At 34.3% G+C, this 27,631-nt stretch overlaps 3 protein-coding genes across 4 annotated transcripts; 2 read left to right on the top strand and 1 right to left on the bottom strand.

Annotated features, from left to right (window-relative positions):
* Positions 1-1,509: 1,509 nt before the first annotated feature.
* Positions 1,510-3,852, bottom strand: LOC140802883 (uncharacterized). The gene is made up of 4 exons (XM_073158504.1): positions 3,837-3,852; positions 2,931-3,254; positions 2,719-2,857; positions 1,510-2,093 (listed from the first exon to the last, which is right to left on the bottom strand). The coding sequence occupies exons 1-4, from the start codon at positions 3,850-3,852 to the stop codon at positions 2,090-2,092; spliced, it is 483 nt and encodes a 160-aa protein (XP_073014605.1). The 3' UTR covers positions 1,510-2,089.
* LOC140803371 (CBS domain-containing protein CBSCBSPB1-like) lies at positions 3,807-9,071 on the top strand. Its single transcript, XM_073159231.1, has 15 exons — positions 3,807-3,898; positions 4,002-4,185; positions 4,994-5,162; positions 5,297-5,429; positions 5,538-5,708; positions 5,849-5,927; positions 6,032-6,145; positions 6,247-6,313; positions 6,555-6,660; positions 6,762-6,820; positions 7,524-7,627; positions 7,700-7,833; positions 8,176-8,261; positions 8,343-8,432; positions 8,617-9,071. The coding sequence occupies exons 2-15, from the start codon at positions 4,028-4,030 to the stop codon at positions 8,794-8,796; spliced, it is 1,650 nt and encodes a 549-aa protein (XP_073015332.1). The 5' UTR covers positions 3,807-3,898; positions 4,002-4,027; the 3' UTR covers positions 8,797-9,071.
* Positions 9,072-24,763: 15,692 nt separating this feature from the next.
* On the top strand, positions 24,764-27,029 carry LOC140803924 (thylakoid lumenal 17.9 kDa protein, chloroplastic-like). 2 transcript variants are annotated; one of them, XM_073159763.1, is made up of 4 exons: positions 24,764-25,142; positions 26,084-26,210; positions 26,297-26,366; positions 26,556-27,029. In XM_073159763.1, exons 1-4 carry the CDS (start codon positions 24,808-24,810, stop codon positions 26,774-26,776), a joined length of 753 nt encoding a protein of 250 aa, XP_073015864.1. In that variant the 5' UTR covers positions 24,764-24,807; the 3' UTR covers positions 26,777-27,029. The 2 variants fall into 2 exon arrangements, with proteins under 2 accessions (XP_073015864.1, XP_073015865.1); XM_073159764.1 differs by having other exon boundaries at positions 24,765-25,142; positions 26,084-26,201; positions 26,556-27,020.
* The last annotated feature ends 602 nt before the right edge of the window (positions 27,030-27,631 follow it).

The raw sequence follows: 27,631 nt of genomic DNA, 5'->3' as shown, positions 1-27,631 counted from the left end.
TATGGCTTATGAATCTTACGCAAAGCAAACTTACGCCCAAGTCGTGGTTAACGGGAAGAAGATGGCGGCGGGGTGGGGAAATTCCAACATCCAAAGGATCAATAATGCAGAGGGACATACTATCTCCTATCAAAACGATAAGCCGACTGAAGAGCAAATAATTACGCAGTCAACACCAGCACTAGCAGGGAATCCCAGTAAAAAATTGGATGGAGATCAGAAAATAGGAAGAAAGGTGGTAAAAATATTACAACGAGTTGCGCCAAAAAATATCGAAGATTTCAGACGAACCACAATATCTTCAGCAATCGACACAGCAACTGATATCAGTGCCAAACATCAAGGCGACATTGCCACAACCAAGTACTGCCTTCTCTCGGTTACACCTATCGCCGAAGAAATAGAAGAGTTCACAAGGATGACGCGGCACTGACAGAAATAGAAGGAGATTACAAGGCGGATGACATGCTCACGGAGGAAGAGATCATGGAAGGGGATTTTGATGACCCCCAACATGAATGTTTCGATGATTCATTTGCATCTTCAGATTCCGGGAGTCAGCTATCGAATTACACGGATTCTTTGGAAGGCATTGACACCGAAGAATTAGACCTACAGGGGCTGTTCTTTCAGGAGAATACAAAACAGGTCAACAAAGCTCCACTTTCCCTAGGCAACACTTCACCTGTAGTGGGCAAGGTACTTTCCAGGTTTCGACCATTGACTCTTCCTCACTCACTCAAACTCCATTCTCTTCTTCCTGCGTCTTTTTGTACTTTCAGTTTGTATAGAGGGTTCTTAGGGGGGTTATCTCTATATGACTCACTCACTCACACAAATTCTTTTAGTGTGTTCCCATACCATTACAATATCTGGAAAGTACCGATTCCACTAAAGGTTAAGGTGTTTTCTTGGATTGTCGCTTTGGGGAAATTACAGACCTGTGACGTAGTGCAAAAGCGGATGCCGGGACTTGCTGTGTCCCCACAGTGGTGTACCTTATGCAAGAAAAGTGACGAGACTCAAGACCATATTCTGTTACATTGCTCGTTCACGACGAGAATATGGGCACAAGTTATGCAACATTTAGGATTCGAATGGGTTTTCCAAGAAGATCGCAAGACATGTTAATCATCGAGCCGGGATTCATCAAGGGAAAGAGTATGACGAACTTTTGGTACTTAGTGGTGCATTGCACTTTTTGGTCTATTTGGATGGAACGCAACAGCAGAATTTTCAGGGAAGAGAACAAATCTTGCGAAGATATATGGGATAGTATCAGAGTCAGAGTGGCTACTTGGGCAATAATCGATCCTCAATTTCAGCACATCACATTATCAGAGTTAGCTAGAGATTGGAAGTTCATTTGTTAGTTTAATTTCCTAGCATATGATGTATGTGGATTGCTCAACTGTGGATTGCTCATCCACTGTAACTGTAACAATCTTTATTATTTAATAAAATATTAATAGTTTCTCATCAAAAAAAAAAAAAAAACACTCCTGCAGGTGTTAAAAATCCATCCAGATCATTATGAACCCTCTTTTTGATTCAAGGTCTTTCATGGGATATTTTGAAGCAAATATATTTTTAAACAGCTTAAAAATCATGGGACGTAGTGTAGCATCAAGTTACGTAACAGGAGATGACCTATGATCAATCCAACCGGGACACTGTGAAGTATATGAATAAGATGAACAATGCAGGACTTTTTAGTCAGTCAAATTCTTCAAAAAGATGAAGCATCAGTGTTGGGGGTGTTTCATCTTTCATGGGCAACAATTGAGAAATGATTAGCATATTTTTATAGTTTTAGATGTTGAAAGACAAATTTGTTTATAGAATTTCAATTCTAGTATATATTATGGACATTCAATTGCAGGACGAAAATTTTAGATGATCGTACCATATCAATCAATATCAGGAACAACTTCAGTCTTTTGCTCTATCCACTACTCCTGAGCAAACTACTAGACCAGAACAAATATCTCCTGATCTACCAAAAACAATGACTTGTACACTGGTGAAACTCAAATATTTTAAATTATAAAGTAACCCAACGCACCATATTTCGAGCGCTATGTCATAGTCAGCTGCAAAAAACAGGAGAGACAAATACTGCTTGCCGATAGGCTAAATAACCGTTCAAACTACAATCCCCTAGTTTCTGCAACAAGAGTCTACAAAAATACTGTCTCATCACATAAAAAGCTTAATAGGTCAATCTATTGTTACTAAACAGATGATCACAGATCATCAAAACGATGCTAAGGAAGACTATATTTCGGCCATCCGTTACCATTCTTCTATAACATCTCGTCCGGCGATACTTCAATTAGCTAACATAAAAGTTTAAATCAATCCTCTAGTACTTCAAAGTTTCAGTCTCCACTAATCACCAGGCACACAACTGAAATGCAAGATATTTTGCTCAATTGCATAGCATATTCTGAAGAAGTTCTAACAACCCCATCTAAAGCGGAATCAAATTGACTACCGTTTCCATAAATTTATCCTATAAGCTACACAAACAAAGCTGATTAAAATGCAATAAAATCCATGGTAAAAAAACATGTTCCATATTGCAGCATCCATAGAATTGCTAAGGACAAAAACCTTGCCGGTTGCCCTATCAAATTCTGGACAAACACAGAAGGTGAAACAAAACGTACAACCATTTCTGCACAATGTACAACAAGACACAGTAAAAAAACCGACCTGTAGGGGAAGACCAGGCGGCGTGAACAACAACATCGCTCCTGCACATTGGAGCAGAATCCAGCAGTGATCTTATTAAGATCCCCGCGCAGAATGGCGCTGTTCCACACGGAGGCGCCGTCGTAGACGACCACTTGACCTGCCAAAACGACATTGGGCGCCACGTAAGAATCGACAGCTGTCTTCGGGATCAACTGCCCTAAAGGTATTACCTTTCTCTGCCCCCTGTGGTCCCATTTCACCCGATCCGGGAACTCCCTTATCGCCTGAGCTGGTGGAGCCTCCGGTGGGACCGATTGGACTGCTGCTTCCGCCGAATAAGCCCTGCCCGAAAGAGGTCTGGAGAAGGTTCGTGGCAGGATTCTTCGGAATAATCGAGCTGGAGCCGAGCTGCCATTTTCCCTCTTTTTCTTGCTTTGATTTGTAGAAGAGAAGGAAGAAGGTCCAGTTTGTCGAAGGCCGAGCGAGCTCGAAAGATGGATCGAAATGATCCGGGTCGGCCTTGGGAAGGGTCGGGTTCGTATATGGGTTACGGGCTACATGTCCAATTGGACTACCTCAGTAACTTGATGATCCAAGTTTTAGAATTATTATTTTTTTAAATAAACTCACACTCGTTATTTTTAGTTAAAATTTTGATCTAATCGTAATATCTGTAAATCACGTTAATCAGACATACAATATATTCACTCGAAGATGTATTTTTCTTGAGAATTATATTGTTTGATTAAAACTTAAAAATAAATCTTTTAAAAAAATTGATATACTCGATAAAATTTTGAATAAATAATGAAAAATTATGAGCATATATAAACAATATCACATTCACAAAATATCTATAATTTTAATAATATATATTGTAAGATTTTATAAATTTTAAAAATAATAAAATTATCCAACTTAAATAATAATAACCAAAAAGAATTTAAAAAATTGATTTACATACGGACCGTATTAATACGGTTCAATAATGATCGAAAAAGAACCTCAAGACAAGTGCGAGATTAGTGGCTTATGTGTCTGTTCTCTATTGGCTAAATAAACATATCCTAATTATTAAAAAAATGTAAAATATAAACAAATAGAAAAATCTTAGTCCCTCCTTTTTCTTTTCTTACAACGTTGGAAAATCATTCATGTAATCGATTCCTCTTTGACTCCTTCGATACGATTGCAACAGGTATGTTACTTTCCTGTAATCAATCCAATCTGATCCTGAGTTTTTCGTTTTGTGAACGACTGATTTTGTTTTTGTAGTTCCCGGATTTGTGTACAATTGTTAGGTGGTGAATTGCTGTTGATCGAGTTGATGATGACAAGTCAAGGAGGATTATCTTCGCGGAAAAGCGTGTCGTTGAACAGCTCATCGTCTCAGGCCAGGAGGAAGGCCGCCGCGGCTGCGGCGGAGAACGGTGGCGGAGGAGATTCGTCGTCTCACCGCAAGTCTCTGTCGGCTTCCCGTTCAATGTATGCTCTGTATCTGATTTTTTTTAAAAGAAATTAGGATGTTGCTATGCTTTGTTATGTTTTATTAATTCTTCAAAAGTTTATTGGAAATGCTAGCGAGTCTTTTTCTTATTGCACGCTTGTACTTTTGAATGGTGTCGATGCCTTTTGAATTCAGTTTTAGCAGATTTTTCGTGTGGATACCGAGGGATGCAAGGTGTGTGTTTGCACGTGTTTTATTTTAGCTTCTATGCTGCTTTATCGTGCTAATTTGGGGGAGAAACGTGTCATTTTCTTGGACTGTTGACTCTTGAGATAGCAAACTTCATTTGGAACTGGTGGTATGGTCAATTTTGATGGAAATGCCAAACCAATTTTTTTTTATGAATACAAAATTGCTTCGATGATCTACTTTACAGAAAGTAAAAGTTAGGAGATTTTTATCCCTTTTTATGTGCCTGAGTTTATTATCAAGCGCTGTCACGAAATCGAGATTTGATAAGAATCTGCAAAGATAATGAAACATATCTTATTAGTAGATAGTGATCAATGTTAGTTAACAACCTCTTCTTTAATTGCCAGACGCGTGAGGTCAAAAACCATGTTTCATCATACATTGTTGATCACCGTTCACCGTAAAAGTTGAGGACATTAGTGTATTCTATTTAATTCATTGGCAAACAGGCTAATTTCAATGTTTATTTATTTCTTTAATTTTTGGAGTTACTATAAATGAAACAATCAACAACTTTCTTCAATGTTTAGAATCATGTTTTGTTTGTTGATAGTACTATAAACATCTTAAAGTCATTCCTCACATTTTCAACAGGGGACTGACAGGAGAACGAACAGTGAAGCGATTACGGTTGTCAAAAGCCTTAACAGTACCTGATACTACTAGTATCATTGAAGCTTGTCGTAGGATGGCTGCACGTAGAGTTGATGCTTTGTTGCTGACTGATTCAAATGCTTTGCTGTGTGGAATCCTGACAGATAAGGTCTGACTCAGATGGACGTAAATGACAGAACTAAGCGCTTTGGATTTTTATTTGCAATTTTATAATTTACTTTTAGTAGTTTCGTTTCACCGAAAAATGAAAAATTTGTTGTTTCTGGCCCTTTGTCGTCAAAGGATATAGCTACAAGAGTAATTGCACGAGAGGTTAATCTTGAGGAAACACCCGTTTCCAAGGTTATGACAAGGAACCCTGTGTTTGTGCTTTCTGACACTCTTGCAGTCGAGGCCCTTCAAAAGATGGTTCAAGGTTGGGTTTTCATCTAAACAATAGCGCATCAGACTCCAATAAATATATTTTTTCAATCCCCCACCCCCGCTCTGCCCCTACCATTTTAATGCCATAATTTGTCCACAGGAAAGTTTAGACATTTGCCAGTTGTTGAAAATGGAGAGGTGATTGCTTTACTTGATATCGCAAAATGTCTGTATGATGCTATAGCTCGTATGGAAAGGGCATCTGAGAAGGGAAAGGCCATCGCGGCTGCAGTTGAAGGCGTCGAAAAACACTGGGGAACATCAGTATCTGGTTGGTGGATGATGTTTCTTTTCAGAGTTTTTTTCCTACTGCAGTTTCTCACTTTTGTTGACTCTATGATCATATATGTTAAAACAATCAGTTGGCTCGACTATTTCAGAACTTACTTTTTTAAACTGGATGATGTGTAGGCACCAACACATTTGTTGAGACACTTCGGGAGCGAATGTTCAGACCCTCCTTGTCCACTATAATCTCTGAGAATTCAAAGTAGGTAATATCTAGACTTTTCTTATTAGTCTTATGACCATTAGAAATTAATCACTGTAAAATGGGATTTACATAGCCTTTTTACCCCATCATTCTATTGATAGGATTGTCACACTTGATCCAAGCGACACCGTGCTAGTTGCAGCAAAGAAGATGCTTGAAATTCGAACTAGCTCTGCTGTTGTAATCATAGAAAACAAACCACGAGGAATACTAACGTGAGTTATGAGGTTTCTCTAATGTTTGAATTTTATTAGATGTTTCTGGACATGATAAAGTTAAGATAATTTGAATTGTGTGCCTTCTTACTCTTCGTCAGTTCAAAAGATATGTTGATGAGAGTTATAGCTCAAGATCTTCCTCCAGAATCTACTCTGGTGGAGAAGGTGATGGTCTTCCCGCTTCTTCCTGCATCTCTTGTTAGAGAATTTGTTTATTCTGCATGACTTTGAAATATATTTTGATAATTAGATGATAATCATTCAAATTCATGCTTGAATGGTATCAATTGAATGGGCTGTATAATATCACAAATAACCTGCAATAATATTAATTTACCTATGTTTGGCTAGATGCATATTGACCTGTAACTTCTTTCTCTATCTCTCTCCTATATTATTTCTTCAGGTGATGACCCCAAATCCAGAATGTGCTACAGTTGATACCCCTATTGTTGATGCACTTCATACCATGCATGATGGAAAATTTTTACACCTTCCAGTTGTTGATCGAGGTAGATATGTTTCTCTATTTTTGCTGTAAGCTGATGGAAAGTAATGTTATGATTTCATTGTTCTTTACAATGTACTTGACAAATGCAAACAAAAAACACAGATGGAGTAGTTGCAGCTGTTGTTGATGTGCTTCATATAACTCATGCTGCTGTCGCCACAGTAAGTCAGTAATATTCGATGATTTTAATGCCGGGAAAAGTTATTGAATTGTGGGTATTAAATTTTCTGCTGATGAATTAGTAAAGGCATGATTATTTTATCATGTCCAAGGAATATCATTTATCCCTAAACTCTCATCTGATTAGACTAGTCTCTGAATAATGTGGTGTTCTTTAGCTGGCTTCAGAGCACTGTACTAACAGAAAAGCTCCCTATCTCTTTCTTGCCATATCTGGTGCCAAATTAGTGAGGTTTCTTGGGCATACAATAGTTCGCAATTTTTCAACAATCTATGGAACATATTTCTGTTGAAACACACTAACCTTTTTTTGCTAAGAGTGGTTATCATGCCTGTTAAACATATTGTGTCTGAAGTTTGAACAGTTTTATAATATTATCAGAAAATTTGGTGCGTATAATCCATTTACAACTTGCAACAAGCAACATTATTGAGCAATTATAGAATGTATATACAGTTTATGATTCTTGCTGAATCGTTGTCTACTTATGTGGTATGATGAGCAAATCCTGTTGCACTTCATATTAACTAACAGTTAAATCCCTGATGTGTGCGAATATATGCATCATTCTTGCTATTTCAGATAACAATCAACTTATTTGGTATATTTATTGATTGAGTTGTCAATGAATAACATGTTAGTTTTTTGAAGATTATATTGGCTGATTGATTGTAGTTATCCAGGTTGGTAATACTGTTGGAGTCAATAATGAGGCAAATAATTTGATGCAAAGGTTCTGGGATTCTGCAATGGCTTTAACTCCAGATGACGAAGATGAGACCCGAAGGTTGTGCAGTTTATATTAGATACCGTTTGTGGATTTGAGGATCTTCTCTTACATTTATGTATGATGTTTCAGTGAAAACTCATTGAAGATGCCTTCTGATGGAGGAGAGACTGGCCGATCCCTTCCCTATCCTTCTTCCACTGCACCGAGTAATTTTGCTTTCAAAATTCAAGACAAAAAAGGAAGAATGCATAGGTTTATATGTGGTACGTTGAGGCAAGTTCTATTTAATGAAAACAAAGCCTTCTGGCTCTAATTGTGTTGCATTAATATATCATTTGAAATACATCAACTGTGCTACCAACACTTATTTATCTTTTCATCCAAGTCAATAAAACTGGCCATTTTTTGTTGCAGTCCATTAAATTCCTATTTAACAGTTCAAGTCTGAACACTAGTTAAAATATGTGCTTGCACGTGTATGAAAAAGTTTGGTATTCCATGAATGAAAAGTTTTATCCGCATCATTGTGTTTTAATTTTTCGACATTTGACTTCTTCCAGTTAACTATTCAATGGTCATGATTTTTCTTATTGTTCTGATTTCAGATACGCAGAATATGGCTGAACTCATAACAGCCATCCTTCAGAGAATAGGAGACGAGATTGACCGTAACAACCTCCCACATATTCTGGTTAAAAACTGCCTATAATCCTCAATTTCTACTTGATTTTTTCGTTTTCTGTAAATCTTATGAAATGTCATCATTCTGCAGTACGAAGATGAAGACAATGACAAGGTCATACTTGCATCAGACGGTGATCTTCAAGCAGCTGTAGACCATGCAAGATCAGCCGGTTGGAAGGTATCAAAGATTTTTTCTTGACTCCGTAGTGTTATATTATGGAAAAAAAACGAAATGAAGCCCAACACAAATTAAATCAACAAGTTTCCCTTTATGGTACACTTGCATAGCTCATCGGTGTGGCACTTCCCTTTTCTCTCTATCTCTCTTTAAACTGATGAATCTGATTTACTGAACTTGATAGGGATTGAAATTGCATCTAGACTATTCAGGAACTCCTGTTCGTCGAAAGGGATCCTACTCCGGAGGCCTGGAATATGCCCAAGCAGACGCTTGGGCTTCTGCATACAGCACCGTTGCAGCTGGGGCTGCAATAGTTGCTGGTTTAGGTATACTAGCATTCTTGAAACGAGCTGGAAATTGACCTTTTCTGGTAATTTCCAGCTGCCTGCGGCGAACTTTTTCTATATTTTTTTAGGGTTGAACACGAACTTGAGTGCTATATCTCTATTGGATATGTATATTGAATATGCATAGAGAGTGTTGATACTTGATATTTTCACCTGCTGCATGAATGTTTGCGGGTGTGATTCTAAAGAAAAATGGATTTGGTCAGATTCATTCGATAGCATATTGAGAAGGGAGTTTTGTTTCTTTGTGTATAAATTTGAAGAAATAACAGTTGGGCTTGTATATTATAGTCTTTTAAAGGCACAAAAAAAAAAGTTTTACCCAAATTTCTTCTTCTCCTTTCAATTTTGGAGATAGTTGTGGTCTCCAAATTATAATATCTTTATTATCACGTGTACAATTTTTGTCTTTGCAAAGGATATCCCAAAAACTTGTACATGGAATTTCCAATAAATAGGAAAAAAATAAAGGTCAAGTCTATGGAGACTCGGAGACTTAGCGAGAGAATAAACAAAACTTATATATATTTATAACAAGTCAAACAATAATATCGTATGACATATATAAATAGTGATGTATCATTATAAAATTATTTTATTAAGTAAAATGTAATAATTGTTCAGGTCTTTGAAATGAATATCACGAGTTAAAGATATGGTTTCCACCAACATTCGATGTATCACTTTTTCCTACGTATTCAAGTAAAACATGTACCATCGCCGGACTGAAATCATGTTCGAATGAACCATATATGCGAGTTTAAACCTGTTGTTCATTGGACTCAATTTTCGAATCGAGACCGCATTGTTAAGTGGACTAGCAATCTGATATATAGATTGTTGTCCAGGATGACACTCATTACCAGGCAGGAACTAATAATTTCAGAAATTTAAATATGCATAATAATATGATCAATAAATGTTTGCAGATTTTTTAACAAGAGATGGACAGCATTGACATTGATGCTATTATCAAGATGCAGAGGCATTTGAGGGAACACCTTGAAATGCTTCAAACCGAGTTTAACAAGTTGGCCGTTAACGCAGAAGTTGCGGGAAGGCTACAACAGGTTGATAAGAGAATTGTCTCTGATCGAATTACAGGTTGTTTACAGGCATATACTCAGTTATGGTCTGTAATGCAAAGGCCTATCCTCCAAGGCATTGAGAAACCACTGGTTTCCCAAATGGAGAGTTTTCGAGTACAGGACTCTATACCTGTAGCGGGGGATTCAAATACCCCTTGCACAAGTGTTAAGTCGGGATCATCACCAGATGAGTCGACTGAAACAAAAATTGAGACTCCTGATCCTTATCTTGAGTCCTCAAGTCAACCCTTCACCTCGGGGATTGAAGAGGGAGAGATCAACCTTAGGCCTCGTATTGACAAAGGCAAAGCTAAGGTTGGTACTAATGAAGGTGTAATTTCTCCTTTTCAGGTTTATCAACAAAATTGGGAGAAATTGAAAACAAGAATTGGCATTAACCCAGCTACCAATAGGGTTGATGTTTCAAGAAAATATCCCAGGGTATGGATGAAACAAAATTCATATCCAAAGGAGGTCAAGGTATGGTATGAATTCGGGGCTCTTGCCTCAGTTTATACTACATCACCCAGCTTTCCAGAAATATCAGGTCTACCAAAATGGATCCAGGAAGCTGTTCACGAGACTTGGGCAAATAATGACTATTTGTCCAGAGGAGATATTTTGGAGCTATACTTTTTCAGTGCAGCACCAGAACCAGCAGGGAAAGGTTTCCATGAAGCCTTTCATTTCATCAAGCTAAGGAGGCCGGATACAAATGTCCAAAAATTTATCAAGGATCCTCCAACAGAAGAAACACCCCTGGTTGCTTCAATTTCTGAAGATGATATGTCTACCAGAAGAGCTTGGGGTCTATGGGTCTGTCTCACTGAGATGGACAAAGTCAAGTTTCCGTTCAAATTTTATAATCATTCAGTGAACGGATCATTCCTGTTAAATACCATGACAGGAAAAACTACAAGTTTTGCAGAAGATTTATTCGAGAAAAAGAGAAATCTTTTGTGGAATAGCAAGCTGCCGGCTAGTAAAGAGACTCGCCGAAAATTCTGTAACATGGCACACATAGGAAGATGGTCAGAAAACATCTGCCTGGAATGCCAGAACCAGAAGGAACCAGAATTCGGTAAAGGATTCAAGCCGAGATCTGATCGGAAACACTTTACCGATACAAGTACAAGTGGGGATGGACCACATTCACGTTTTCCTCGAGGAATCCGAAAGCCAAAGATTCCTCGACAAAGTTAAAAGGAACATGTGAGCATCCCACCAAGAAAAGAAGGACCACCATGTGAAATAACATGTGAGTGGAATTTAAGGACCACCAATAATCGGTGGAAAAGGAACAAGGACCACCAATAATCGGTGGAAAATGACAAAGGACATTGGATTCCTTATCTTTAAAGATAAGAAAAATTTAATAAAAAGACGAGAAACTGGACCCAAATAAATCTATAAATAAGATCAAACGGGAACAGTAACTCACACCAAACTTAAACCGAAACTGGAAACAAAATGTATTTCGCATATCTCAGAGTTTCCAGGAAAAGGATTAAGGGAACAAGAAAAGAGCTGAAAAATTTCATAGAATATCAAAAGAAGCTCAAAGAAACAGGAAGAGAAATACAAGCTGTTCTGATCCAAGTGCATATAAACTATTTATGCAGGCAGATAAAATTGCAAGAAATGACTGTTTCTAGATTAATAATCTAGAAGAAGACAAATCAAGAAAGATGGAGGGACCATCTTAAAAAGACCACTCAACCACCGCAGGGTCCATATGCAAGCTGGAAAAGGCTTATCAAGATTTGAAGTCCGAGTTTCAAATCCGAAGGAGCCTTCTATAAATAAGGAAGCAGAAGGAAGATGAAGGCATCGATCAACCTCTTCATTTTTCTTCAACCCATTTGTAATATTTTCTCTTTCAAGTTTATGTGTGTAGTAAGTTCAGCTACTATTAGTAGCTAAAACAAGTTTCTCCTCCTCTACAGGAGGTTACTATGTAATAAATAAATGTTTGTGTTTGAATAAAAGAGATCTTTGCTCTCAGCCCCTCTCATGTATTATTTTCAAAATTTTATTTTATACTGTACACTCTAAGGTAGGAAACGAATTAGAGTTGTGCCAAGTGCTGCTGAAGGAATCTGCGTCTGTAACCATCGGTTGCGATCGTGTGGTTGGACTGTGAGGAGCAGTTCGTAAAATACGGTGGATATAACCCGGTGGTACTCCAGTCAAAAAGGTATAAAATTTAATTTATTTTACGGAAGCATGATGGGCCGTTATTTTAAAAAGAAAATTCAATTATTTAAAAATGGATAAGAAGGGTATTTTAGGAAATTGGGTACCAAAACCAAAGTTTATAAAAGTTGGGTACTGATATACAAGTTGCCCTTATTAAAATAGCATAATTATATTATTAATAATATTTTATATCATTATAATAATATATAGATAATTTTTTTAAAAAACATTTCAATATAGAAAAATTATATATATATAATGTATATAATATACCATATATATATATATATATAAATATATATATGATGTTATTAAATCTTATATGTTAAAAGTAAATTTTATGGTAAAAAGTAAAAATCTCAAACTCTCAAAATATATTAAACTACACATTTTATAAAATTTTTTCTCTACTTAATTGTGTTTTTCTTCATATATTGAGAGACCTATTTATAGAATTTCTTTGGAAATAATCCAAAATTAAATACATCATTACATACATCATCACACATAATTTTCAATATTTACAACTCTTATTTTCAACATTCAAATATTCAAACTCCTATTTTTCAACATTCCCCTTGTGATGATGATCACGATACAATGATTGTATTCATTACGTCCTTTATACTATCTCGTTAAAAACCTTATTAAGAAAACACATTGGGATAAAAACCATAGTAAGAGAAAATAGTACAGTCACGTAAATTCCCCCTCATGTTAACACGGACGATTCTTCACAAATTTCGTAGATTGTGCATCCCAATGTTATATATATGATTTCTGAATATTATCGTGAAAAGTGCTTTTGTGAAGAGATCTGATGAGTTTTTACTTGATTGAATGTAACGAATATCAATATCTGTATTCTTCTCAAGCTCGTGGATGAATGCGAAGAACTTAGAGGAAATATATTTAGTTTTGTCGCTTTTTATGTATTATTCTTTCATTTGAGCAGTGCATGCATCATTATCTTCATATAATGTCACAGGCTTCTTTTCTAATGATAATCCGCATGACATTTAGATATGTTCGGTCATTGACTTTATCCACACACATTCACGGTTTGTTACATATAGTGCAATAATCTCGGCATGATTTGATTAAGTTGTTAAGAGTGTTTTGTTTCTGTGAACACCCAGAAATTGCAGTGTCTCCACGAGTAAATACATATCCTGTTTGGGAACATGCCTTGTGTGGGTCAGATAAATATCCAGCATCGGCATAACCAATTAAGCTTTGATTGGTATCTTATGAATACAAAAGTCCCAAGTCTGTCGTTCCTCGTAGATAACGGGATATATGTTTAATTTCGTTCCAGTGTCTTTTTCTTGGATATGAACTAAATCTTGCAAAAAAATTTACAGGAAAAGATATATCAGGTCTTGTACAATTTGCAAGATACATAAGAGCATCGATATCACTTAGATATGATACTTCTGACTAAGAATAACTTTATCATCTTCACATGGACGGAATGAATCTTTTTCTATGTTTAATGATCTAATAATCATTGGAGTACTTAAAGGATTTGACTGGTGAACAAATATTCCACATTCTCTGTGTTCAATTTACAAACCTAGACAATACTTTGTTTTTCCAAAGTCCTTCATTTCAAATTCTTCCTTCAAGTATGACACAACTTTTTGAATTTCCTTATTCGTTCCAATGATATTTAAATCATCAACATATACAGCAATGATTACGTATCCAGATGTTGTTTTCTTAATAAAACGCAGGGGCATATTGAATTGTTTACATATTCTTTTTTAATTAAGTGTTAACTTAGCCGATTACACATTCGGCCAGATTGCTTTAACACATATAATGATCTTTGTAATTTCACAGAATAACATTCTCTGATTTTGAACTTTGTGCTTCAGGCATCTTAAATCCTTTATGGATTTTCACACACACACACACACACACACACACACACACACACACACATATATATATATATATATATATATATATATATATTACTATCGAGTGATCCGTATAAGTAAGCTGTGACAACATCCATAAGACACATTTATAAATTTTCAGATACCGTCAAACTAATCAAATACCGAAACGTAATTGCATCCATAACAGGAGAATACGTATCTTCATAATCATATTATCAATTACTTTCAATAAAAATAATAATTTTTATTAATAACTTAAACTATATTAATTTCAATAAGTGAAGTAGTGATCCACCGGATAAAAAATAATAATTTGCTCTGCAAACTTGTGAATTTCATCAATTTCAAGTATCAAACAAAGCGATTACACTGTTTGTAAATTTTATTTTCATCAATTAGCAATATAAGAAAAACCTTGTGCAATAAGTCGAGATTTATATCTTACTATTTCATTTTTCTCTTTTCGTTTTCGAATAAAAACCCATTTATATCCAACAGGTTTTACACCTTCAGGTGTAAGGACTATAGGCCCAAAAACGTTATGTTTATTTAGCGAATCCAATTCAACCTGGATGACTTCTTTCCATTTTATCCATTCTTGTCAATTTCTACATTCACCAAAAGATTTTGTTTCATGTTCTTTATTGTCATTTATGATGTCAAATGCTACATTGTAAGAAAATATCTCATCAATTTCTTTTATATCTTTTCGGTTTCATATTTTTCCAGTATTAATATAATTGATAGAGATTTCATGATTCTCATCAGTTTGTGGTTCTGACAGAACATTTTCATCATCAGGTATTTCTGTCGGAATATCATTCTCTATTTTGTGATCATCGTGTTTTTCTATACTTTTTCTTTTTCGAGAATTTTTATCCTTGGAACCTATTGACCTTCCACGCTTCAAGCGTTTAATGACATCATGAGTGCATTCAATTTGTTTCTTTGGAATTTCAATTCGAGCAGGGGAATTTACATCATGTATATATATGATTTAGTAATCCTTTTTGTATCTGAAAATGCATCTGGTATTTGATTTGATATTATTTGCAAGTGCACAATTTGTTGTACATCTTTTTCACAATCTTTAGTTCTTGGATCCAGATTAACAATGATGATGTATACTATGTACTTTCTTTTTCGATATTTTTCTTTTCTCACCCTAACATTGGGAAAATTTGCTCATTAAAATGACAATCAGCAAAACGTGCTGTAAACATGTTGCCTGTCTGAGGTTCCTCATTAAATTCCGATCTTTTTTTGAGGTCTCATTGTTGTTCGTTGAGGCGGTGTAATAGGCACATATACCATACATCCAAAAATTCTCAAATGAGAAATATCTGGTTCTTTACCAAATGCAAGCTGCAATGAGGAGTATTTATCATATACACTTGGTCTGATGCGAATTAATGCAGCAGCATGTAAATTTGCATGTCCCCATATAGAACAGAGGGTTTTGTTTTCATAATCATTGGTCTAACAATCAGTTGTAGACGTCTAATCAAGGATTCAACTGATCCATTTTGTGTATGTACATGAGCAACACGATGTTCAACAGTAATTCCCATTGACATATAATAATCATTGAAAGTCTGGGAAGTAAATTCACCAGCATTATCAAGTCTAATTTTCTTGATTGTATGATCGGGAATTTTATTCCGCAATTTTTTTATTTGAGCAAGTAATCTTGCAAATACAACATTCCGAGTTGATAATAAACTACATGTGACCATCTGTTGGAGGCATCGATCAATACCATAAAATATCTAAATGGTCCACATGGTGGATGAATTGGCCCATAAATATCAGCCTGAATACGTTCAAGAAACATGGGTGATTCAGTTTGGATTTTAGCTGGTGATGGTCTTATAATAAGTTTTCAAGAGAACATGCTTTGCATTGAAACTTATTATTTGAAAGATCTTCAGGTCTTTCAGCAGATGACTACATGTATTTTCTATAATTTTTCGCATCATTGTTGAACCAGGATGTTCTAATCGATCATGTCAATTAATCAGTATTGAAGAATTATCAACTGCCATGTTTGATTCAATTGGATTTATATGTGTATAAATGTAATTCGGAAGGGAGCATTGGTAGTTTTTCCAACTACATATTTCTTTCCTGATTTATATGTGGTAATACACATATATTTATCATTTCTTTCATTTATTGTCTGAGTATCATACCCATGAGAATATATGTCATTAAAATTCAACAAATTTCTTTTCTATTGTGGTGATACAAATCATCATTTATCAAAAAATTTGTACCATTAGAGCACCTCCAATGGGAGGTTCATGGCATGAGGTTTATAAAATAAACCTTACCAAACAAAAAACCTTGCATTGAGAATTGTAGGTTCAAGGTTTATAGGATAAACATGGTCCATGGTTTTAAACCATGTTTATTGTATGGGTCCCACCACAATATAAAAAGTTGTGCCAAACTTTTGTTTTTTTATTATTTCTTTAGTTTGATATATGACCCACACAAACTCATATAATTGTCCATTCCTTTTTGCATGCATTCGATTCTTTTTTTTTGTATAATTTTTTTTATTTCATTTAAAAAATAATAATAATTCCATTTTTGGCTATAAATAGGCATAGTCTCATTCTCTACCCAACACTATAATTTTTCTTCCAATTTACACAATTATATTTTCTTTCTTGCTATCCACAGATGATAAAAATTACCGTCAATATTGTATGAATTTGTTGGGTTCTTCCAACTCACAAGATAATTCATCTTCGGACAATCCAAATATTCGCCCTCATAATTTTCAATATTCCCCAAATTTACCAATGAATCTGAATAATAGCCAGGGAGCTCCAGTTTTCATGTACCCACCGGAATTTTTTCAATATCCTTTCATGCCACCACCTCCTTATGGAATTCCTCCTCCTATAGCAGCGGGTTTTGGTTCAGACGAATCAAGAAGGACTAGTACAGAGGGAACTGGCACGGAGAAAGAATCCATGATGCCTACTTCTGTACCCAGATCTCATTTGCCACCACATTCATCGCCAGTTGGACTCGAGAATATTATCCTTGATAAGGACACAGATTCAGGCAATGATGACCATGCACCACAACCAAAAAAGATTTCTTGGTCACTCGGAGAAGAGAAGGTCCTTGCAATGTCATGAGTTGTATTAGCACTGATCCTAAAATTGGTAATTCTCAGAAGATGGAACAAATGTGGGCTAGGATCGCAGTGGAGTACAACAAAAATTGACCTGCCAGAACTATTGAGCGACGGTGGCAACCATTGAAATCACATTTCTACTATATGCAAAAAATGACGTCATTGTTTAATGAAATATACAATAAATTTAATAGTCAATGGGGAAGTGGTTGCAACGACGCTGATATACTTATAAAGGCGCATGAAGAGTGGATGACTGAGCCAAAGAACAAAAACAAACCGTTCAAGTATGAGCATGTGTGGAGGATTCTTGCAGAGTGCTAGAAGTTTGCTCCATCATCAATCGATCATCGCGGAATGATGAAGAAAAAAACTTCTGCTTCAGGGGAATACACGTCTTCTTAAAATCCAGAGATGAGTGTTGACGAAGATCAGGAGCGAAGTTGCAGTCGACCAATTGGGAAAAAAGCGGCAAAAAGAAAGGGAAAAAACAAATTAGCAGCATACGAAGAGTTGAAAGAAAGCATCGACAAAAATATGGAGGAATTTACTGACTACACGCAACAAAAATTGGAGGAAATCAGATCTCACAACCGAACACGTGAATATCAAATCCTTATGAAAGATACTACTGCAATGAAACAAGAGCAACTTCGTATTCACGTTCATATGTGTGACGAAATTAAAAAGAAATGGGGCATTTAGTAGTTGTTTAATTTTTCTTACCTTGTTTTTTACTTCTTATCTTCTTGTATTTTTTTTTTGTTTTTTTATGTGGTTGTATCTTGTTGTTGTCTGTGCTTTTTATTTGTTGTTTGTGGTTTAAATTTGCTCGTGCTTTCTTGTTGTTTGTACTTTTTATTTTTAAATAATGTAATGTTATATTCTAAATTATTGTCTGTGCTTTTTATTTGTTGTTTATGCTTTTATCGGATTACAATCTCTTAGTTGGTTACAGCTTTTGTTTGTTTAGAGAAAGCAATTCGAATCTGACATTGATTTGCCACACAATACTTTACTTTCCATAAAAAAAAGGCATCTGATGCTGAAATTAATATAATATAACAATTAATATTATTAATAATTAAAATCCCATAGCTTTTTTTATCGGATTACAATCTCCTAGTTGGTTACAGCTGTTATTTGTTCAGAGAAATCAATTCGAATCTGACATTGATTTGCCACACAATACTTTATTTTTTCATAAAAAAAACATCCGATGCTGAAAATATAATATTTATTGATGTTGAGGACAACAATAGGTAGATATTAAAGAATAGACTATATACTTTACTTTATCATAAAAAAAGCATCCGATGCTGAAATATATTATTTATTGATGTCGATGACAACAATATATAGACATTAAAGAATAGTCATAAAAAAATGTATGATTAATTAAATAATTTAGAAAATTAAATTGATTAGTATAAATATATATTTAGTCAAATATATAAGTGAAAGTATAAAATAAAGGTAGTAAATTAAAATGAGTAGATGAATGTGTGATTTGATAGTGGGGTCTACAAAAATTGTGTTTTTGGGTTTATGATTGGGGTGGAAAGTTTTAAAAATAATGAGATTTTTAACTTTTGATGTGGCAGTGATGTTGCACAGAATAAACCTGGTGATGAGGTTTTTGACTGGAGATGCCCTTAGGTAACAAAAAATGTGCTTTACCACAACTTTTTATCAAGTCTACAGGACCTGATATTGTATTCACCATTGTTTTTGTTGGTTTTAGTTCCAAAAAATATCTTTTTTCTCGGAGAATAGTGTGCGTTTTATCACTATCAAATATGCAAACTTCCATGGGATTAGTTCCTTGTTTAGCTTTGTTCATAGCAGTTTTCCATATTTGAACTTCAAAAAAATATGCAATGAAAAAAAATTACTGACAATATATATGTAATTTATTGAAAAATATAATGCATATCACAATTATATAATAAAACATTAACATATGAGCACATGAAAAATAAAATATTTTATATTTCACTTTCATCAATATATTGATCATTTTCAGAAAAATTAATCAGAAAATCTGCAACATCAAAATTATTTGATCACTCAAACGACCACCATGTTCAGTGAAGTTGATATCTTTTTCTTTCCTCTTTATAGATTCTTTATAGGGCTTATAAAGGTGATCGGAGACTCGACAAATACGAGACCAATGTCCTTGAGTACCACATATAAAATAAGAACTTTCAAATAGTTTTGAGTGATTTTCATTACTACTAATGTTCTCATGATGCCTTTTCAGTGGGTGGTTCGTGACGCTCTTTTGAGATGAGTTATAAAAATAACTATCTCGATTGTTTTCAAAATCATGGTCGTGACCATGACCACGACCACTTCTACGTCCACGCCCACGTCCACGACCACGACCACGACCACGACCACGACCTCGACCTCGACCCTGTCTCTGAATTGGATTTTGGTTTCCAGGTTTAAATTTATTTTTACTTATAGCATTTACTTCTGGAAATGCTGTTGATCCGGTGGGTCGAGACTGATGATTTCTCATTAGCAGCTCGTTGTTCTTTTCCGCCACAAGAAGACAGATGATAAGTTCAGAATATCTCGCAAATCCACGCACTCTATATTGTTGTTGTAGAGTTATATTTGATGCGTGAAACGTGGAAAATGTTTTTTCAAGCATTTTCGATTCCGTAACCTCATGTCCATAAAATTTTAATTGCGAGAATATTCGATACATCTCCGAATTGTAATATCGGACTTTCTTAAAATCTTAGAATCTCTATATATTCCATTCATCACGAGCGTTCGGAAATATAACTTCTCTTATATGTTCAAATATTTCTTTTAATCCTTTCCATAGAGCCATGTGATCTTTTTCGATAAGATATTCATATTTTAAACCTTCATCAAGATACCGACACAAGATTTTTATAGCTTTTGCTTTTTCTTGTGATGAAGAGATATCATTTTCTTTAATAGTCTCGCTTAGACCCAATGACTCAAGATGCATTTATACATCAAGAGTTTATGGCATATAATTTTTTCCTGTAATGTTGATCGCAAAAAATTCTAGCTTTTCCAAGTTTGACATGGTGGTACTATAAAAATAACAATGCATTTTATTAGTTAAGATCTAAATTTATTGATATGATAATAAAAAGTAACAGATAAATTATAGATACAAGCATTCTTAAAAATAAATAAAAAAACGCGAGGCAGATATTCTCCGATAAATACTTGACTAGCGAGTATAATAACCAAAATAATTATACAAAATATCCTTGAAAGAACCATCTTCTTCTTCTTTGAAAATTTTGATGAATAAAATTTTAAGGGATGAAGAATAAGTTTGGAGTGATTAAATGTGTTTCTGAAGTCATATTTATAGGTAAAAACTAGCTGTGTATGACCATTACAAAATCTTAAAAAATAAATGTATGTATATGTAAATTTTATAGTAATAATATAATTTATATAATGTTAATCATGTTTAGATAATTATGTATATCATATAACAATATTATAATGTAAGGCTCGAGATTTATTAGTCTTCATTGACGAAATACTCGGAAGATATGAGTATGCATGATATAGGGCTTGAGATTATTAGTCTTCATTGACGTAAGACTCGGAAGATATGAGAATGCATGACATGCAATGAGGGGAGAAAAGGCATGAGAAATTAGAGTTTTGAGTACAAGATAGACCGCACCCGCGCTTAGGAAGGGAGTGCACCCGTGGTCATAAAATGTGAATTTGTGAAGGTGAGGCCGAAATCACACCGCACCCGCAGTCGATGTCCAGTAGGGTAGGAAATTTTATTCGAAGCAAGACCGCACCCGCGGTGCAACCAAGACCGCACCCGCGGTCGTTGAATTTCAGAAAATGAAATTGGTGCCGAGAGCACAGCGCACCCGCGCTCCTGAATCTACCGCACCCGTGGTGCTGCATGCGAGAAAGCCACCTTTGCTTCTTAAGTTGACACATGGCATGGTATATATATATATATATATAATTGTGCTGAGTCGTCATTTGTATCATTTCCAGCAGCTGAAAACGAGAGAGAATAAGGATTCTAAGAATTCTTCTCCACTTTATCAATTGATTGGGTAAGATTCACTCATTCATAGTTTAATCCAAGCTTAGATTCTTGTTCCTTGCATCATAGGCTACAAGAGGAGGTAAGTTTGGTTCATTTTCAGCATGGTTCGAAATATACGTGTTGGAGAAACTCAAGTTTGATTTGTATTATGTGTTCCCATGATTATGAGGAGCATAGATTTGTAAACGAATCAAAGAACGGATATGTTACGCTATTGATATGAAATCCCAGCATGTTTAGAGTTAAATATGCATATTTTGGGTACTATCATATGATTATGATGATGTTTATGAATTGTTGAGATTTGAGTTGATCGGTATCGAGAAATTACGCCGATATGCCGTCGAATGTTATTCAGATTGAATATCAAGTCCTATATGTATTGAATTGATTGAGAGATTGATAGAATGTACATTGGTGATTGCCATTTCAGATTTTATTGACGATTTCGATATCGAGATTTCGACTACGACAGATTGTACTACAAGAAGGTATAATTCATGTTTTGTTTTGGGGAAGACACAACTCAAATGAGATTCAATTTGAGTTTCCCAACAAAATCACATACTAGATTTATTGTTTATGTCTTTGATATGATTTGGATTTGTTTATAGATTTATATTCAAATCTCTTGATATGATCATGCTTTGTCTATAGATTTATATTCAAGCATTGAGATAGGAGAGTCGTTGACAGATTTGTCAAAAACTAGACGTTTGGTGTATCGACGCATAGGAGCAGACTTCCTCTGATTGTAGACATTCGATACAGACACGACCGAAGTCTAGTAGTAAGACGTACAGTTACCCCGATTGGGAGGGTAGGTAACAGACAGTGACGTCTTATTCACCCCGGGATCCCTAGAGTAGAGTCGAGTTGAGTCAAGACATGAGTTGATTTGCATTGCATGTTTTTATAGATTGGTTTCATAGACTATGGAACCTATGATTTATGTTACATGCATGAGATTGTGCTTTATGATTTTATTATGCATATGCATGTATACATGTTTTATACTGGGATTTGTTCTCACCGGAGTTTCCGGCTGTTGTTATGTCTGTATGTGTGCATAACAACAGGTGGGGCAGGATCTGGGTCACGACAGAGATGAGATCAAGATAGCGTGGTGACTACGGGCGCAGAAGATGACTAGTGGTTTTACTAGATTTGGACTATTTGTAGTTTATGGTTTGTATTTTGTATTAAACACTAGTTAGATAGATGTATTAGAACAAGACACATTTATTATGTTTGTACATTATGTGTGTTGTAATTTAATAAAGAAAGATTATGCTTAGTATTAACATTTGATTTAATGTTAAAAAGCGAAAATTTGACCCACATTTTCTCACAGATCCATTTAATCCCAGACAGAATTGAGTAAGAGCCCGGGTCCCCACATATAATGAGGTGTCAGAGAATCCTTTTATATAATACCGTGACATTATACAAATATATATATATATATATATATATATATATATATATATAAATATAATTATTATATAACACAATAAAAATATATAAATAGTGAAATAATCATATCACGTTATTATAATGAAGTGTCATTGACTCCTTTTATATAATAACTTGATATTACTCAAATATATACACACACACACAATAATTAAACAATAACAAAATAAAATTATATAAGCAGTGTAACCACATCACGTTATTATAATGAGGTGTCATAGAATCTTTTTATATATGACATGATATTATACATTAAATATATATACAATAAAAATAAATAAATAGTAAAATAAATACTCTTACTTTTTAAATATTGTTATCTTTTTCTTGTGTTTTGGAGCTTGGAAAAATATAGAGCGCCGAACCTTCGAGTATCGTGCTGATAACGTGTTAGAAGTAAAAATTTACGATAAAAAGTAAAAATCTCAAAATCTCAATATATATTAAACTACACACATTATAAAATTTTCTCTCTACTCAATTGTGTTTTTATTCACACAATGAGAGAAACCTATTTATAGAATTGAAAATAATCCAAAAATAAATAGGGGTGTCAAAATGCGACACGACCCGTCAACCCGACACGACCCAACACGAGACAAATCAGTTCAGGTTGGGGTTTTCGGGTTCGGGTTGGGTTCGGGTTGGGTTGGGTTGATTCGAGTTAGTGCCATGTTAGGCAGGTTTCGGGTTGGGTCGGGTTGGGTCGCGGGTTGACCCGCGAAATGTTTTTTTGAAAATATTACCTATATTTTTATATATTGTATGTTTGAACAAAATTTATTGTATATTTATACGATAAATTTTCATCATTTAATATTTATTTTGCATATTTTTATTTTTTTATTTGATTTAGTAAATATACTTTTAATTTTCTACGATTAAACTTTCAAATTTAAATCGAAAATTTTGTTATTATGTGTATAAATTAAAATATTGTTATTATTTTTTATTTTTTTTAAATTTTTTAAAAAATTTTAAAAAATTAATAAAATTCGGGTTAGGCGGGTTAGACGGGTTGAGTCGGGTTATACGGGTTCGTGTTCTAGTTGGGGGTTTTCGGGTTGCTTCGGGTTCGGGTTGGGAAAAAAATTTAAAAAAATTCGCGGGTTGACCCGAAACCCGACCCAACCCACCCGATTGACACCCCTAAAAATAAATATATCATTACATACATCATCACACACAAATTTTCAATATTTACAACTCTTATTTTCAACATTCAATATTCAAACTCTTATTTTTCAACATTATATAAGTATTTTTTTAATTATTTATTAATTAAGCATATTTAATGTTTTGTATTGTTCAATTTATTAACTTTACTGGTAAAATAATAAAATTCATTAATATAATTAAATTATTATTATTTAGAAATAATTTTATTTATTTAATAATAATAATATTATTATTATCCAAATCTATTAATTAATTTTTTGAAGTGTTACAATGGCATTATTCTTGATATTGTTGGATTTCTGTATCATATTTTGAAGTGTTACAATGGCATTATTCTTGATATTGTTGGATTTCTGTATCATATATATCTCGGCCCCAATCTGAATACGCCAAGAAAAAATTCAATCGATTTAAGGAAAAAAAAATTAATAATATATTGTTGTCCTAAAATTTCGAAGTAATTAAATTTCTCTAAAGAATTGAGTACATTGAAAATAGAGTAAATCTATTTATGTAACATTCAATTCCATATTAAATTAATAATTAGTCGTCATGTATATCAACTTTTAACGATTTCTAACTGCAACATAGTTATGATTTGTTATATCAATAACAACTTACTCGTGACAATGTTCACAAAAACTCATGTGTGATGTTCTCACGAGTCAATTTTATGAAACAGATATTCTATATGGGTCACCAAAGAAAAAGTATTATTTTTTTATATCAAATATATTAAATTTTACTGTAAATATGAAAATGGTTGATCTGTCTCACAAATAAAAATCCGTGAGACCGTCTTGTGAAAGAACTACTCAACAATGTTATAAAAATTAGATAAATGATTTGTTTAATTGAAAATGTAAAGAAAAGGGACAAGTTCTAAAAAAAATAAAATTAAGCAACTGAAAAAACTGAAATATTAATCTCCAAGAATGATGTTGGGACCGAGGATTCATCACCATCTTCCTGCCACATTCTTCATCTCCAAACCATCCCAAAAATCTACCACAAAATCTTCTTCGACAAATATTCGGAGTAATTATGATTATATTTTCAAGAATCGACACTGTAAAAAAGATGATAGTGGCACGAATTTAAGGCCTTCCAAATGGTCTAACAACCTCATCTCTCTGGCAATTGCTGTGGCTTTGATCACTCCACTGCCTTCTTCAGCAATTCCTGCTTTCGGCTCCAAATCCCTTTCACTTCCTTCCGCCGCTACTCCGTTCTCGCAGGCCCAGAATTTCCCTACTGGACTGGAAGATGGGTATTTTTTTGCTGTTCTCCGTCCTTAAATTTTAGTTGGTTTCTTGTGTGTAATTTTTTCCATTTGCTCTGTATGCTTTTTTATATTGAAGATGTGTTGCTGGTTAAAATACGAAAAGGGTTATTGCTGATTTTTGTTTTTCTACGTTATTTTTCTTCTTCTTTGGGAAGGGCATGGGTGCTATGGCTTAGAATATAATGCTTAATGAATTATTTGTTTTTTTTTCCTTGTGTTGGTGTAAGCTCGAGCTTTGCCATTTACGAAAAGACAATGATTTTCGATTCTTGTGACAGAGTATGCCATTATTGCTCCTCAACTATTACAATCGGGATTCAGCACTTCAGTAGATTTCGTTGTTCTTAAGAAATTTTCATGTGAAAACTCAAGTTGTGTATGATACTCAGTTTATACTTAGATCTTCATCTAAGTCATCTGACAGCATTGTTGATTTGAGAGTGTGATTGTAAATTATTTTTATGTAAATATGTTTTATAAATCAACAATGTCGCAACTTAGTTGAAAACATGAAATGAAATTTGATGCAGAGAGGTTAACAAAATCAAATCAAACTTGAATGTATACCGTGTGTCGGTCATCTGGTATTCACTAGGCGTAAAACAGTATACCATGTGTGTGTGTGTCTATATATAAGTCAAACCAAACACACAGCAGAAGATCTTTAAAGAAGAAAAAGAAAGGAAAGGCTTTTGAGACTTCTGCATCTAAACATACTCCAGTATACTCGGGGGCGGATTGAGAATCCTCAGTCTTTTATTTACATGAGTGCTCGATGTATGCTTAGTCTCTTTATACTCGATAAGTTGTGTTCATGAACCGTGATCAACATTACCTTTTTGAGTTTGATAGGAATAAGGGGTCCTTTCAATCTTTTGCAGTTGGATCAAAAGACTTATGACTAATTCAATGATCTTTTATCGCAGGAAAATCCGACCTTGCCCTTCAATAAACCCAGGCTGTGTGTCAAGTAATCCTAAGTCATCAAGCTTTGCATTTCCATGGAGCATATTGGGGAATTCTACCAATAGTTCTGCTGTTCAGGTTTTAAGGGTTCGGTGTTTTCGTAACTAATTCTGTCTCCTAAACGAAGGATCTTGTAGTACTAATTAAAGCACATTTTCATAATGACTTACCAGTTATTGGAAGATGCAATTCTTAAAACACAGAAGAATGTGAAGCTTCAGCCAGTTCAAGATACACCTTCAGGTGATTAAATTTGTAAAATGGGATTATAAAAATAAGGAATTTGGATGCATTGGCTCAGGGAGACATAAGGGGACCTGTATTATATCCCCTTATATTATGCATAACTTATATCCCATGGGCTAGAAAATGATAAGGTGTTTGTTTGTTTGTTTGTTTTTAAAGTTTGATGATAGTGTGAAAAAATTGTAGGTAAATATTTGCAAGCTGAGGTGGATGGAGGATTTGGTCGAGACGTTCTTGAATTTTTGGTGAATGGAAACGTGGTTGCGTTTCGAGCTATGGCTACCAAGGTTACATATGTGTATCCCTTCACGACGGCCTTAGGCGACTCAAGAGGACAGGAAGAAAGAATGAAGAAGATTGTGAATGAGTTAGGATGGTATGCTCCAAGTTTTGATGATATGGATTAGGTAACAGCAAAGTCCTTGCACCGGTGATTCTACTTTTAACATCGAAAATCCATTCATGGAGGATGTATAAGCCTACAAATGTCCCTATGAATTCTCTCCAAAAAGGTTGAAATCTCTTCATCAACCTTTGTAGATGAAGATCTTATTATTAGTTTTTCTCATGAATAAGAAACACATGATAATCATTGTGTAAAAGAATTTTATGTTTTTAGGAGTATCCATATGAGTTAATTATTATTTTGTGCATAATTGTTGTCCCAGGGTGACCAAGTTTGTAATGCCATAATTTGAAGCTTTGTTCGTAAAAACAGCTTGATCTGGTTTGTGTCAACGTTTGCTTCGATAGTTTTATTATTGTAAAATGCATATCAGAAAGGAGTGCACATAATTTTTCTTTTATGTACTTCCGGTTCGATACAATAGATGTTATGCAAATTTATTCAATATTATTATCATTTAATGTTTTGATATGGTATCCATTTCGACGGATATCTTTAAAGTTAAGAAAATTTATATCGAACTTACTAGTATATATTGCATTTTCAATATATAGGCTTGTATCATTTGGTAAAGTGATTTTTGCCTTTCCAGAGCTTTCAAAAAAATTTTATGCACTCAATATTGTTATAACATTATATTCAGCTAATGTTAATTCCAAAAAATATCTTTTATTTTTAAGAATAATATGTGTTGTATCACTGTCTGATGGACATTTATCATGATATGACATCATTAGTCTAAAATAAAATATAATTCAATAAGCTACTACTTCAATAAAATATAAAAATAATGCAAGAATTTGAAAATAAATATTTTATTGAATAATAAATAAAAGAAATTCAATAAAATTCATTG

The sequence above is a fragment of the Primulina eburnea genome, chromosome 10 (genome assembly GCF_022965805.1).
Source record: "Primulina eburnea isolate SZY01 chromosome 10, ASM2296580v1, whole genome shotgun sequence".
Taxonomy (NCBI): Eukaryota; Viridiplantae; Streptophyta; class Magnoliopsida; order Lamiales; family Gesneriaceae; genus Primulina; species Primulina eburnea.
Note: the sequence above shows the minus strand (reverse complement) of the source record. Positions and strands in the feature narration are given on the sequence as shown.